The sequence below is a fragment of the Ixodes scapularis genome, unplaced genomic scaffold, assembly GCF_016920785.2.
Source record: "Ixodes scapularis isolate PalLabHiFi unplaced genomic scaffold, ASM1692078v2 PGA_scaffold6__148_contigs__length_123643588, whole genome shotgun sequence".
NCBI classification, from domain to species: domain Eukaryota; kingdom Metazoa; phylum Arthropoda; class Arachnida; order Ixodida; family Ixodidae; genus Ixodes; species Ixodes scapularis.
The window spans coordinates 82,622,967-82,638,343 of record NW_024609881.1 but is presented as its reverse complement, the minus strand read 5'-3'; the positions used below and the strand labels follow the sequence as shown (position 1 = coordinate 82,638,343).

At 45.7% G+C, this 15,377-nt stretch overlaps 1 protein-coding gene and 1 pseudogene across 1 annotated transcript; one reads left to right on the top strand and one right to left on the bottom strand.

Moving 5' to 3' along the window:
* Positions 1-136: 136 nt before the first annotated feature.
* LOC115327521 lies at positions 137-1,146 on the bottom strand (annotated as a pseudogene).
* Positions 1,147-13,518: 12,372 nt separating this feature from the next.
* On the top strand, positions 13,519-14,102 carry LOC121047190 (TNF receptor-associated factor 5-like). The gene has a single exon (XM_040502246.2). The coding sequence runs from the start codon at positions 13,577-13,579 to the stop codon at positions 14,066-14,068; it is 492 nt and encodes a 163-aa protein (XP_040358180.1). The 5' UTR covers positions 13,519-13,576; the 3' UTR covers positions 14,069-14,102.
* The last annotated feature ends 1,275 nt before the right edge of the window (positions 14,103-15,377 follow it).

Sequence of the window (15,377 nt, the reverse complement as noted above, 5' to 3'; positions counted from 1 at the left end):
AATACGCCAGGTCACCTACGAGAGTGTCCTCGCACAGGACATCTTGAGCCTTTCTGACTGAGACACTATCGTCTGCTGGAAACCCCATCTTCACACCAGCAAAGTTAGTACTTGCTCTAAAGCTTTAAGCTACGTTCCCCATCGCGTCACAGTGGGTTCTGGTGGTAGAGGCACCCCTGGTAGCTGTTCCTTAAATGAAAAAACACGAGCGGTGACTTAAGGAACACAGCCTTCACAGCAGCAACGAGATCGTTTACATGCTTCAAGTGTTTTCTTCGCTCTTCGCAAATGCGGTTAATGCCGTGGGCAAGACAGGTAACGTGCAACATCAGCGGGTAGAAAGCCTTCAGGAGGAGGGAAGCTTTGTGCATATAAGCCGGCGCACCCGTGTAAAATAGCCGCAACCTGCTGTCTTCCAAGCCAGTAGGGTATAGCACCTTCAAGGACATGGCGACAAAGTACACCACGGTCTCCCCATTTGTTCTCTATCTCTATAGAGTCTTGAAGCACACAAGAAAAAGCGTTGTTCTCTCGCCTGCTACGAGCTTCCCAACTACGAGGTGTGCGACAAAGCGTCCAGTCGCATCTGTCGTTTCGTCTATGGAGACACAAATGCACGAGTCCCCAAATTTATCTCTGATTTTCTTCAATGTTTCCTCGTACATGGGCCGGAGGTAGTTCTTGCGCAGTGTCGACTCCGACGGTACAGTATGACTGGGGTATTTTTGTCGGAATGTTTTGAAAACTGGATTTTTTACTTCCACTCAAGAAATATGAGCGGCGACTAAGGCTTCGCACAAGTCTGCGTGGAATGCGTTCTTCTTTCCATCCGTGAACTTTTCTCTCAAAAGTGACTTCCTAGACGTTGATGGCACGTTGCGTTCTGCGTTGGCTTGATGTCCCGCTGTTTTTTCGTGTTGCGCTAGGTGGCACTTCTTCTCACATGGAATCTGTGAAAAAACAACATTTCGATATGTTGAAAAGCGTAGTGCGCCGTCCTGAACAAGGATGGCTTTAAGCAATATCTTCCTAATACCTCTAAATATACCGACACTTATAATATATGTGTTTTACAATGGTGAAAAAGCTTACTCCTTGTGCAACTTCTTCAGGTTTTAGTTTAGCATCAGAGCACACAGCTGCCATACGCTCCGCTGCCAAAGTTCACTCTTGCGAGACTATCTGCCGCTAAAGTAACAGAGCGCAGGGCTGTCGGGTGAACAACGAATTCGCGCCCAAATTGGGTGTGTGCTGTTTATGGGGGGCATCGTGAGATGCTGCACACTATTAATCTCTCTAGAGTTGGTTCGCCGATTATGTCACGCGAGATAAGGGGTATTTCATTTGCCTCGCCCCCAGCGTGAGTTTCAACGGTACACGCCCAACCAAAGCTTGACGGGAGGCAACAAGCACGTACTGGAGATCAGTAATCCCATACAAAGACACTGTGCGTTTTTTTTATATCTTGTTACTGAGTGTAGTTAATTTATTCATTAAAATTTCAATTAGCGTCACGAAGTTCGTGTGACTCTTTTGGTGGTCCCTCTCCGGAACGTCACGGAGATATTTTTTTGGTAATGGGACCTAATGGCTGAGGTAACTTCAAATATTTTTTCGGCTTGGTCTTTGAATGTCGTGCGTACAGTTTAATTCGTGCGATCCTAATCTCACGGGAACAAGGTCGCTTTTCTCAGTATGACTTCACGGAGACGACACAGCAACCAATCAGCAGGCTGCAACTACAGCAACGGTTGTGCTCGTTCTTGGGGCTAATAGATTTCGAAAAACTGTGCTTTACCGGTATCCGTCGGATAAAGAATTACTTTAAGTGATTTGAAGAGTTACGCCAGTATTCAGGAAACTCCTGTATCACAAATGTATGTGCCTGTCTCGGCCCCGCGGTTAGGGGAGACAGTTTTGTAGAGGCTTGTGGGACTTAGCGGAAAAAATTCTTCAGCAGCCCATAGACGAGTAAACCTTTAATTAAATAAATACATCTATATTATCTCTTTAATAAAGATTCGGGTGTTTTTCTTGGTTCATAATGTACGAACGAATGACGTTTTAGCGATTAGAAAATATTTGAGCGGACGAACGTTTTTGCGAATGCCATTTTAGCGAATCGGCTGTTTTTCGGCGGCGACGAGCTAGGCTTCTATACTGGCACGGTTACCTATCGCTGTCGATCAGGGAACACGAAGCTGCCATGCGCTACAGCGTCATTCGATGAAACGTCGTGGTTTCGTTTTCGTTCGCTAAATCGTCGTTCAAGTTTTGGTTTTTCTCCGAAACAATGTACCTAAGGGTGTCTTCTTATCTGCTTTCCACACCGGCGACACAAGACCATATCCCCGTCGGTCGAGTAGCAAAGAAAATGTTACGTCCATTGCCGAATCAGCACGCTCTTTGGGACCACCTTTTTTTTGGCATTGTTGAGAAGCTTCAGGCCGGAGGCAATCAATTCGTCGAACGACGTTTCATGGACAAATCGTTTCGTCGACACTGCGATGTTTCATCGACAGATCGTTTCGTGGAAACGAGCCGGTGCTCGTTTCATCGACAGATGTTCCGACGTTTCGTCGACAGCTCGCTCTGCAAGCTCCGCCAGCTGCGCCTCCTCGCGCGGCCTTGTGTTGGATGGATGGATGGATGAAAGATGGCCTACTGGGCCAAGTATGGCGAACCAGTGCGCAGCCATCTTGCCTCACCAATTTAAACTATCAAAAATTTTTTTTGATTATTATTATTTTTTTTTTTTTTTTGAGGGGGGGGGGGGGGGGGGGGGAGCTTGCCAATTGCACTGATTTCGGAACTTACGATTTGAATGGTTTCGCTCGTGTCTTTGCCCGAACCTTTGGGGAAGCGTTGTCAAAGCCGGGAAGTTTTGTTATCGACCAGTGTCCTTTCTCAAATTAGATTTTTAAAACATTCAACAATATGCGCAGCTCTTGAGGGCTACGCTTTCGGCAATATACGTGATCGAGGTGTCTGTACGTCATCGAATGCAACCCTTCGCGGGCTGGCCGCCGGCACTCCGACTGTTTTGAAAAAGTGGCTGGGTCATTTCCAGAGCAAGCGTATCTTTCCGCGCGTCGCGTCTTTAGGCAGAACACTCAAGAGCCAGCTGAACATAGCATAGATAGTCCACACGTCAAAACACTGAAGCTCTTAAAGAAAATTTGAAAGAATAAACGAGGCCTGTTTGCGGTGCACACAGCCTTCCTACCGTTGAAAATGGCATAAAATCGGTTTTCAAGCTAATTGTCATCTGGTCTTAGCCGCTAGCAATAAACTTTAAAGGAGACTGAGCATTTTCCTACGCGTGGTTTACTTTTACGGTGATTAAACACGGTTGTTTTCTCCTCCAAACACTGGTATTCAACCTACTGTACTTACCAGACCGTATACGATTTTTAGTCTTTAGCATGTTTAGCTTCTGGATAATGAATAACACAATAGTTCTCCATATGTTATGCCTATTAGCGGCGAGATGTTTTGGTGGCGCCCTCGTATGGTTCCCCCATGTAACGTCATTACCTTGCGAACAACAAGTTCGATGGTGTTTGTAAATAGCATGGTGGAAGCCTGAAATCATTGCGCTCCCAAAGGAACACTGCCAACACCGTCAAAATTAAAGTTCCTTCATTCTTCTTATTTCCGTCGATGGTATACCCTTTCCGACGTCATAGTCAGCTTTTGGGCCAATCGTGAAAGGCCGACCACAGCGACGCTTTCGGTCGCGCACGTCGCCAATACTGAAATTTTGCATCCAGATAAGCCAATATGTGACCAAAGAACATTAGATTTCGAAGCCGCCCTTTCATGAAAAGAGCTACGAACTTGCCCCAGGTATCTGTCTGCTGGAATCGATAAAATAATAATTTAATGTCGCGTGTGGCTCTTACCGACAGATTTCATCTAGTGGTACTACCGCCTCAAGGATACATGACGATGAAACTAGTGTGACTAAACAGTTTTTTCGCGTATAAGCCGCAGTAGCCAGTAAAACACTGCATCACTTTTCGTTTTGAATAATTTAGGGTAATTGACACGCTTAATTTCAATATAAGTATTAGCGTTGTAATGCTGCAATAAAAGGCTGCAAGCTGTAGTTTTGTTTTAAAATAACCAATATGAAGAAAAAAAACAGTGTTTACGCCCTTTTCCGCAACCCACCTTTGGATCGAAGTTTTGCTTTGTGCCTACGCATATTTTTCTCCACCACTTTTCTTCTTCCAGTAACGTTCGGTTCCATAAACGGGCATCGGAACTTGCAAATATCCGAATAGGCCGCGCGCGAAGTCCTGCGCGCTCTTGCTTTTCCATTTGACACGGATGAGAGCGAGAGGATAGCGCAGTTGCTCACCTTGGAGAGCAGCTGCGCTAGGCATCGTCTTTTTCATCTGTTACAAGCGCATGTACTGTTAAATAGCGTTAAGAGAAGGAATAACAGGGTTTATGTACAATATTTACATTATTGAGAAACGTTCTGATCCGTTGAGGCGTTCAGTATGTATTGCGTCGTTCGGTATTCGTTGAGGCTGTATCGTTGCGCACTTCGTTCTCTTTGTTCTGCTGCCCCTTCCTTTCGCGATCCAGCATGTCCTTTTCATCGCTCTCACTCAAGAACAAAGACTTAATTAAATTATTTTACATGTACCTTAAGCTTCCGGCATTCCTTTCGGAACCGAAAAAGACAAAAAAAAAACAGTTTGTCGACGAAACGTTTTACGGTGGTGCTGTCGACGAAACGATTGTCGATGAAACGTCACACTGTCGACGAAACTTGTGTCCATGAAACGTGTGTCCACGAAAAGTTGTCCACGAAACGTAATTCCACGAAACGAGTTTCGACGAAATGATAGGGACCCTGGGCGGTGGCAATCAGTTCGTCGAACGACGTTTCATGGACAAATCGTTTCGTCGACACTGCGATGTTTCATCGACAGATCGTTTCGTGGAAACGAGCACCCGCTCGTTTCATCGAGAGATGTTGCGACGTTTCGTCGACAGCTCGCTCTGCCAGCTCCTGGCTGTCCTGGCTCCGCCAGCTGCGCCTCCTCGCCACCTCTACGCCTGCGCGGCTCGCGGCCTTGTGTTGGATGGATGGATGGATGGATGAAAGATGGCCGACTGCGCCAAGTATGGCGAACCAGTGCGCAGCCATCTTGCCTCACCAACTTAAACTATCGCAATTTTTTTTGCTTATTCTTTTTTTTGTGTGTGTGTGTGTGTCTGTGCGGGGGGGCGGGGGGGGGGGGAGGGGGGGGGGGGCTCGCCGATTGCACTGGTTTCGGAACTTACGATTTGAATGGTTTCGCTCGTGTCTTTGCCCGAACCTTCGGGGAAGCGTTGTCAAAGCCGGGAAGTTTTGTAATCGACCCAGTGTCCTTTCTCAAATTATATTTTTAAAACATTCAACAAAATGCGCTGCTCTTGAGGGCTACGCTTTCGGCAGCATACGTGATCGAGGTGTCTGTACGTCATCGAATGCAACCCTTCGCGGGCTGGCCCCCGGCACTCCGACTGTTTTGAAAAGTGGCTGGGTCATTTCCAGAGCAAGCGTATCTTTCCGCGCGTCGCGTCTTTTGGCAGAATCCTCAAGAGCCACGTTAACATAGCATAGATAGTCCACGTCAGAACACTGAAGCTCTTAAAGAAAATTTGAAAGAATAAACGAGGCCTGTTTGCGGTGCACACAGCCTTCCTACCGTTCAAAATGGCATAAAATCGGTTTTCAAGCTAATTGGCATCTGGTCTTAGCCGCTAGCAATACACTTTGAAGGAGACTGAACATTTTCCTACGCGTGGTTTACTTTTACGGTGATAAAACACGGTTGTTTTCTCCTCCAAACAGTGGGTATTCAACGTACTGTACTTACCAGACCGCATACGATTTTTAGTCTTTAGCATATTAGCTTCTGGATAATGAACAACACAATAGTTCTGCATATGTTATAGCTGTACTGAAATTTTGCATGCAGATAAACCAATATGAGACCAAAGAACATTAGTTTTGGAATCCGCTCTTTTATGGACAGAGCTACGAACCTGCCCCAGGTACCTGTCTGCTGGCATCAATAAAAGAACAATTTAATGTCGCGTGTGAGGACCAGTCGGCTGCTGCCGACAGATTTCGTCTAGTGGTACTACCGCCTCCGAGGCCTTGCATGTGGCGGCTGCTCGAGAGAAGTTATTAGCGGCGAGATGTTTTGGTGGCGCCCATCCTATGGTTTCCTCTCGTTTTTACCTCGCGAACAACAAGTTCGATTGTGCTTGTAATTAGAATGGCAGAAGCTTAAAATAAATGCTCTCTCAAAGCAACACTGCCAACACCGTCAAAATTTAAGTTCTTACACTCCTCTTATCTCCGTCGATAAGAAATCCTTTGCTGACGTCATAGTCAGCATTCGGCCTACCGTGGAAGGCCGACCTCAGCGACGCTTTCGATCGAGCACGTCGCCAATATAACGCATTAAGATGCACATTCGATATCAACTATGGTTGACTTTGTGTAATACGACTAAACTTGGTTACCAATTCTCGTGTTTATTTATTTATTTATTTATCTGTTACCAATTCTTGTGTTTATTTATTTATTTATTTATTGCATTGCAATCTACCTCGTTAATTGCAATGTAGTAGTTTTTTTTGTGTGTTTCTTTTTTAGGTTTACTCGCGGGCAGCGTGCTCCCGTGCGAGTGTTATTGGTTTTCGTGCTTTTGTTATTTATTTTTATTTGACATTGTTTACAGCCCCCTTATTGTGTAATGTCCTTTTTAATCGGCCCTTAAGGATAAATGACGATGAAACGAGTGTGACTAAACAGTTTTTTCGCGTATAGGTCGCAGTAGCCAGTAAAACACTGCATCACTTTTCCTTTTGAATAATTGAGGGTAATGAACATGCTTAATTGAAATTGCAGTATTAGGGTTGTAATGTTGCAATAAAAGGCTGCAAGCTGTATTTTTGTTTAAAAATAACCAATATGAAGAAAAAAAACAGTGTTTACGCCCTTTTCCGCAACCCACCATTGAATCGAAATTTTGCTTTGTGCCTACGCATATTTTTCTCCGCCGCTTTTCTTCTTCCAGTAACTTTCAGTTCTATAAACGGGCATCGGAACTTGCAAATATCCGAATAGGCCGCACGCGAAGTCCTGCGCGCTCTTGCTTTTCCATCTGACACGGATGAGAGCGACAGGATAGCGCAGTTGCTCACCTTGGGGAGCAACTACGCTAGGCATCGTCTTCTTCATCTGTTACAATCGCATGTACCTGAAGTTTCCGGCATTCCTTTCGGCACCGAAAAGAAAAAAAAAGTTTGTCGACGAAACGTTTTACGGTGGTGCTGTCGACGAAACGATTGTCGACGAAACGTCACACTGTCGACGAAACGTGTGTCCATGAAACGTGTGTCCACGAAAAGTTGTCCACGAAACGACTTTCGACGAAATGATAGGGACCCGATCCTGGGTCCGCTACGTGTGAAGAGGCCGCCTTCCCTAGTTGGCAATGCGTTCTAGGTATATGTAACTTTCTTTTATTATTACGTCATATTTGTAAGTTCCTAAGACCTTGCGCGTGATTCACTCTGACGTGTATACAGAGGGTCGAGGTTGTCACAATCAAGATATCTCTGCTCGTCATCGAGAACGACGAACTTTAGCTTTGCCGGGCACGAGCTGCGCAATTGTTCACACTGCGTCGACTATCTCCGCTCGTTGTCGAAAACGCACCGCTTGCTTTTTGCCAGGCATGACGTCGCAGCTTTATTGAACGACGTCCGACAAGCGTAGCACTCGCTTCGGCCAACTTAACACTCACGGCAACGACGCGCAGTTGAAGAGACGAGGGCTGGTTGGGGCACGCGCTCGCTCTGCCGTTCAGTGTCTCTGGCGGAGTTTCCAATGGGCTGTCAGAGAGGGCCACGTGGCTTTCGGCACGGAGGCCAAATAAAACGAGCAGCCCTGCTCATTCTCGGCCTCGTATGATGTAGGTTCACTCATCGGTACGTAGTGCGTCATTTTCTTGACCTATCTTATCTGATTTTCCGCCAAGAAGAACGCGGTGATTGAAGTGTTGTGCCCTTTGCGCCAAATTGTACCTTGAACGGAAGTATGCCACATCTTGTGGCAAAGTGCCATTTTTTTTAGAGAGGCGCAACACTTGCGCCAAGGTGGGCAAAGTAAAACATGGAATTATTGGTCGACATTAATATCTAGAGAAGTGGGAGGGAAGGAAAATACTACAAATATGTATTTCAGAGCGTCTCGACTCACCGTATAGTTTATCTTAAGTCAGAGGAACAAATGTAACCACAAACACGAACTATAAAAACGCAAGTCACGGGACATTAGCTGCACTTGATTCGTTTAGTCGATGATAGACGACGTACAGGAAGATGGACGGAAGCCATTGTAGGGATGGCCGAAGGAGCTAAGCTGAAAGAGCTCGGGGAGTCGGCGGCGTGGTCACCCGAAGCGTCCTTCGGAGGTGCCCGATGCCTCACGTTTTTCCCTTTTGCGGCAAGCGGCGGCCACCTCTCGAAAGTGGAAGATCATTTTCCCCCATGGGAAGTGAACAAAGGCTTCGTTCCCAGGGCGGAAGCGGGTGGTCGCCCTTGCGCCGGGGTAATTGGGGAAATGACATTGTCAATGCCACGATGGCGACTCCGGGGAGAGCGGAAGGTCTGGCCACCCCTTCGGAATGTCGGCGTGCCTTTCTTGGAAGAGAAGTTGAGTTTGAAAGAGCCCGTGCGCGGAGCAAGACGTCATCCTCCCGCGGTCCCGAGGGCTTCGCGTACTCTGTTTTGGGGGACAGAGAACTTGCCGTGCGCGGCAAGGTACTTGGCGCCGAGGCGCTATTGTTGGCGTTGGGCTGCCGCGAGCGGGAGCAGCAGCGGGACAGCCCCTGTATCGCATTCGCTCTCCAGTGTAAATGTATTAATGAAAACTATCATCACCAGTCCTCCGGTTTCTGATTTCAAAGAACGGCAGACACGCACCTCACAGCATTCCACGGTCACCCGGTCCCGGTCCCGGTCGAAACCCGAGGGCGACGACGGGGTCCGCGAAAACAACCATCCTCAGGGGAGGGCGACCATTACTGCCATGATGTCGCGCTTTGATGCCGTTTGATTGGTCCGATTGGGTCGCAGAAGCGGCTGCGCGTTAAGTTAAGGTGAAACGAAGTATTGAGATTGCTCGTCAACCGCACTGGTTGGTTGATGCGCTGGCGGATTGATCGTCAACATCGTCTAAATTTCCTGACGATGTCGTCGATGTGAGGAGCTAAAAGTTGCGAGAAGGCATTGCCAAATTGTAGGATGGTGGCTACTGTGAGAAGAGGGAACCAGGGTCTTGTACTCCATCATGAGATCACTTAGTTTTTATGTCTGCCGCCTGCCTCCGTGCCGCCTCACCAGCGCGCGCGTTTCGAGCTTCACCGCTCTGAACCGCGAGTGCTAGGTGCTGCGGCTGACATGGGGGAGCGCCTGGGTTAGCGCGATAGACTCAGTAACTATGATCAGTACTATTCCAGGTCTACTTTTTTTTTTTTTTTGTCTTGGTGGACGGCTGATCTCCAGTTTTAACAACCTGCCACAAGAAGAAAAAATCAGGTTCATGTCGAGAGTTGGGCTTGTTGGTATTCGTTGATCATGATGTAAAAACAGCGCAAACAAACACGGACGAAGGAGAAGAAACACGCAGACGGTACAGGCGCTGACTAGCAACTGAAACTTTATTACTTGAAAAAGGAAAAAGAAGAAAATAAGATAAAAACACACACACACACCAGGAAGACCCCAAATCAGCACTCTCACTTAAACACGTACGTACGTGTCAGCCCCTTCCCCTATCAGCAGCATCACATCACCGCGTTTATAACATCCCCCTCTCGTGTAATAAGTGTTACGTCGGGCAGACAGTACGTTGTTTAAACGATCGGCTTAGAGAGCATAACTACTCTCTTAGTGCTACGATTGGAGGGCACCTCTCGTTGCGCTACAACGTATGCAAGTGTAAACCGTCCTTCCCAGACACTGCAGTATTAGGACGAAACAAAGATAGATTGACGAGAGAAGCGCCCGAGGCCTTTCACGTTGTCACTCGGGGGGATCGGTGTGTGAGTGAGGCCTCAATAACGCTTTCACAAAAAGAATTTGAATTTATGCGCGACAGGGTGAAAGTTGGCCACGCGGTGATGTGATGGTGCTGATAGGGGAAGGGGCTGACACGTACATGTCTGAGTGAGAGTGCTGATTTGGGGTCTTCCTGGTGTGTGTGTTTTATCTTAATTTCTTCTTTTTCCTTTCTGAAGTAATAAAGTTTCAGTTGCGAGGTCAGCGCTTGTACCGTCTGCGTGTTTCTTCTCCTTCGTCCGTGTTTGTTTGCGCTGTTCTTACATTATATATGATCAAAAAACCGGGTCTATATTTGAATATATGGTATAGGGTCGTTCTCGTGCAGCTCGATCGAAAGAACAGCAAACTTTGACTTCCCTCTGATTTCAACGCCGCTAGGGAACAGTGTCACTTGCACAAGTCTAGGTTTTCATACTATTTGGGGGTGGTTGTTTTGGTAGTTTATAATACTAAAGTCTCGCGTTCGGTAGGTTCGTAACATTTGGGAGGCGCATTTTTGTTGATAGGCGAGCTGGTTTTTCCAGCCATACTAGTACATAACCTATATATACAGGCAAAATAAACTACGCTCTGTTCAAGTGCGAGTGTAGAAAAGTTTTATCCCAACTGAAGTCTTGCGCTATCATTTATTTTTCAGCATTTTCTAAAAAGAAATATGTTTAGATTGAAAATAGACGTAGGCAGTTCAGTGACCATTTAAAATCTAGAATTGTTTCGCTAGAGACTTTTAAATTATAGATAGATAGATATATATATAGCCCGGCCCGCGGTCTGCCCCCATCAAGTCTGCTGCTGCCGGTGCAAAAATAAGCGCTCGTTGAAAAACGGCGCCGCAACGCGCACGATCCGCGTAAACAAAGATATAAAAAAACTGCCATTGTAATGCGCGTTCTCTCATATTATTCATCGAGCATTTTCATCACCAGCATCCCTATGCTTAGTCCCCCCCTTTTTTTTTTTTTGTCATGTCTGGGTAACTACGTGCGTCAAAATTTCCTTGCGTTCCTATCTATATTGCGTTTAGTTCCCTGTGTCCATCTATTGCATATTGTCAGCATTAGTTCTAAGATTCGCTTTAGCCTTCTCCACTGTGAGAACACACCAAAATTCCTGCGTGCTTTGATTTATGTCTGGTGAGTTTTCTTGGTCCCAATTATTGTGCAGTGTCTTAATTAGATAATTATTGATTTTCATCCAGCATACATTATTTTATTATTTTTACTTAAGTTTAGTTTTGCATTTGTATGCTTATCCGGGACCATGTATTTAGGTTCTCCTCATTCAAACTTGCTTATTTGTTTTCCGACCCTCGAGACAGGGACACATCCCCGATTCGTCGCCTTAGCCAAAAATGTTTGGAGACCCCTCCACAAGATAATCGAAAACGACTTTCAAAGAACTGCTGTAGGGAGCTTTCAAAAACATTGTTTACTGCACAAAGAACTGAAATAAGTCACAACGATTAAAGCAAAAATCTTATTTTAACTGACATTTCATTATGAACAGTAAAAAACGGTCTGTACTAAGAAAATGTTAGGTGAGCCTTTCTTCCTCTTCTCCCCTTCTCCTCCTCTTTCGTACCTTCCCCTCCTTTTCCTCCGAATGTGACGTCAATTTTCCCGTTAAATCTAGCAGAGAGACTGAATTTATTCATAGGTGACGTGACACAAAGTCATGTGACGTCACTTCCTCCGCTAAATTTAGTGAGGGAAACTGAGTTGGTGTTGAGGTCACGTGACGTCAATGTTCCCGTTAAATCTAGCGGAGAAACTGAATTTGGTCATGGGTGACGTGACACCAAGTCACGTGATGTCATTTTCCCGGCTAAATTTAGCGTGCAATTGAATTGGTGGTGACAACACGTGACGTCAATTTTCCTGCTAAATTTAGCGCTGTTGCGCCGATGTCGCGAAACCCAAAAACGAGCGCCTAAACGCCCGTTCACACACTTACGACCTCTTAGAATCGGGTGCCTTGGAACCTCTTAATATCTCTTACAACGAGAGGACACACTGGCGCCATCTGTTTCGTAGCAGTGTAAACTTGGCGGTCCGGAATAGTTTCTATTTCTCTCGCGCATTATCGTTTCTTTCTTGGCTCGAAAATTTTTTGTCAACGTTACAAACGAGCCATTCTTATGTATATTACGCACATTTGACCTCAGAAATTTCGCAAAACCAATTCATACTTGTGAAATGCAGTTCCAGGGTCACCGCATAGATGGCGCCAGAGTGCCAGTGTGTTCTCTCGTCAGATAAAATTAGTACAAACGACAAGAGAAGAGCTCTTGTCGTTTGCGCTAATTTTATCTCATCATGTTTAACCAACTAGCCCAACAGATGATATTGATGATGTTCTCTCGTCCTAAGAAATTTTAAAAGGTTTCAACAGGTGTCGTCTCTCTCGGTCGTACTCGGTTGCAAGGGGGTACTCCGCCGATTTTTGAGCTACCTCAACTAACTATATTTTCTGACTCCCAGGCCTTTACCCGTTCTGGAATGCTATTTAGTATCGCGAAATTCATAATAGTTATTGCGAAATCGGCAAATGAAAATGATGTGAAAACAGACATTCAAATATACCCGCCCTTTTCAGGGCCGTGACGTCAGTGGAAGTTCAGCTTGCCAGTCGGGCGAGCAGTCTAAAAAATAGAATATGCCAATCATTTGTTCCGTGCTGGTGCGCGGGGACTGGAGCGAGCTTCCAAGGCATTCATTTGACACCATGAAACTGCTTTGAATCAGTTGGGAACAAATTCTACAGTCCAAAGAGTGAACCCCTGCACTTCCAATGACGTCACTTTTTCATTGTTGCCAGTAGAGACTTTCAGTTTGAAAAACACGGTGAGGACCAAAATTGTAAATTCAATAACTTCGTGAAAAAAAATTATTTTGACCTAATATTTGAGATACTATTTTGGCGATGTTGTTTGGCGAGTTTAGCAAAATTTCAAGCAAATCGGGGACCATGAAGAAATCGGCGGAGTAACGCTCTGATAGCATTTTACCAACGGGACAGCATCTCCTTCAGGAAAGTATCCTTTTGCTGAAAGGTTATTTATATAAAAGGGCGTCTTCTGACCAGGATAAAAGCATAAAAATAAGTCTTTGGAACTTTTTTTTTTTTTTTTGTCATCAAGAAATTTGTTTCTGCTTGGTTTGGTCCGTGCTTGGATCTGCATCCAATATTTGTGTCTAGATCTGGGGCTGTGGGAAATTTTTGACAGGGTGTAGCGCTTTTCATTGAAATATTTGTAATTATTTTCTTTCCCAATTGTGAAAGCGCAAAGGAAATGCTACTATGGTTTCACTATTCGTAGCGGGTTATCAGCGATATTTCTCTAAGCGCTCATAATCTACCTTATTATTCGCAGGAAGAGCGGAAAGACCCAGCGAGTTCCGTTGTCTGCCCATTGACGTCGTCGGAGACGATGGAGTCCAAAGTGAAAATGTTGAAAGGCTTCTACCCGCTTCTGGACAACAGACAGTTGGAGTTCCTGACGTCGGTAGATGAAATAATGTCGTGTGAACTGTGCAACACGATCAGCAAATCTTACTTCGTGGGAAAGTGTAGACATTTTTTCTGTTCGGACTGCTATTACCTCATCAAGAAAGAAACATTTCCAAAATGTCCTCTGGACGACGATGACTGGAAACTTAAAACCTCCTGCTGTTTGCCCGAAGACAGCCTATCAAGGAGTCGTGTGCGCTGTCCCAACTCTGCCTACGGTTGTAAGTTTGGAGACTCACTGAGCAGGGTGAACGACCACGTTGGCCGTTGCCAGTTCTATCCGCTACCGTGCATTAAATGCGGAGATACGGTTGGCCACAACAATCTTCTAAGTCATCGTCGACGCTCTTGCGGGTTCAGGCACACGAAGACGGCGGATCCGAAGCCCGCAGTCTTGGATACCGTTCAGTGAAGGACTCACTCGCGTTAAAACCGTTATACTTTCTCCGGTGTTTGCCAGACGAAGCACGTTTGGCTCAATCCAGTTTTCAATAAAGAGAGAACGTTATTTTATAGTATAGAACTTGTTTCATCATCTTAACGAAGAGCAGTATGGTGAGGGTTTTAGGCTTTGCAGATTTATTTTAATGAAGCAGTAAAAAACTACTCTAATGTGGTACCTCTGCAGCTGATTTGTACCCGGTGTGAGCATTTCGCTTGCGCAGAAACCAGATTCCCGTGAAGCGCATGCGCATGCAGTGCCTAAGCTAGCGCAGCCGCAGTGCCGTAACGTCATAGTTGAGTTTGTGCATACAGCCAGGGAGCATGATAGAGTGGGCAAATCTTCACGATAAGTGAAAATATGAACTTTTTTTTTTAATTTGTTTTTGATTGGATAGTATAAACGTGGCTCCAATTAGAATCTCGCTAAGTGCCGCGAAAAAGCACCACGGTATATTTTAGAAAGAAATGGGGCGCGTGGAAAGCACGGGGGTGCGCTAAAGGGACCAGTACAATTTAGCGGACACACAAAACGTAAAGATGTAAAAGCTGCGCGGGCGCGTCTTCGCACTCCCAGTCTTCCGTGCAGTTGCACGAGTGCTCTATTTTACAATGATGCTCAGCAAGTTTCTAATGGAAATCACATGCCTATTTTACTAAATCAAAGAACTACCGCGTTTCACGTTTTTGGTAAACTGGTCGTGATGACTAGCCCCCTGTACTGTGTGCCCCCTAGCCGCATTACCATGGCCTCTGAGACTTCCGGAATGGCCGAGATTCCGGCCATTCCATTAGTCGGGAGAGACTGAGGTACGCGGAGAGAAAGTCGTTTGCTTGCGCAGGAGTCGCGGTGACATCAGAACAACGCCAAGCTATGATTGGCTTTGATCGAAAGGATGTCAGATCTCAAGGCTAGATGCATTGAAGTCTACTTACTCTATTTTTCAGTCAGCCAATAAGAGCCCGGAGTTCTAATATCACCGCAACCCTTGTGTAGGAAGCAGACGAACTTGCTCTCCCCACAGGTACAAGCCCGAAACTCATCATCTACCTTGGTTGGCCAGCATCTCAGGAAAAAAGGTGATCGTTTGCTCAAATTTTTATCATTTCTTTTTACTACAACACACTTTTTCAAGAAAGCGGTAAATTAGAATCTGTCTGTGTGTGTGTGTGTGTGTGTGTGTTGTGTGTGTGTTGTGTGTGTGCGTGTGCGTGTGTTGTGTGTGCGTGTGTGTTGTGTGTGCGTGTGTGTGTGTGTTATAAAACCGGGAAATATGATA

Excerpts from the sequence above, each read along its gene's own strand:
- LOC121047190 (XM_040502246.2), top strand. The coding sequence starts at position 13,577 with ATGGAGTCCAAAGTGAAAATGTTGAAAGGCTTCTACCCGCTTCTGGAC.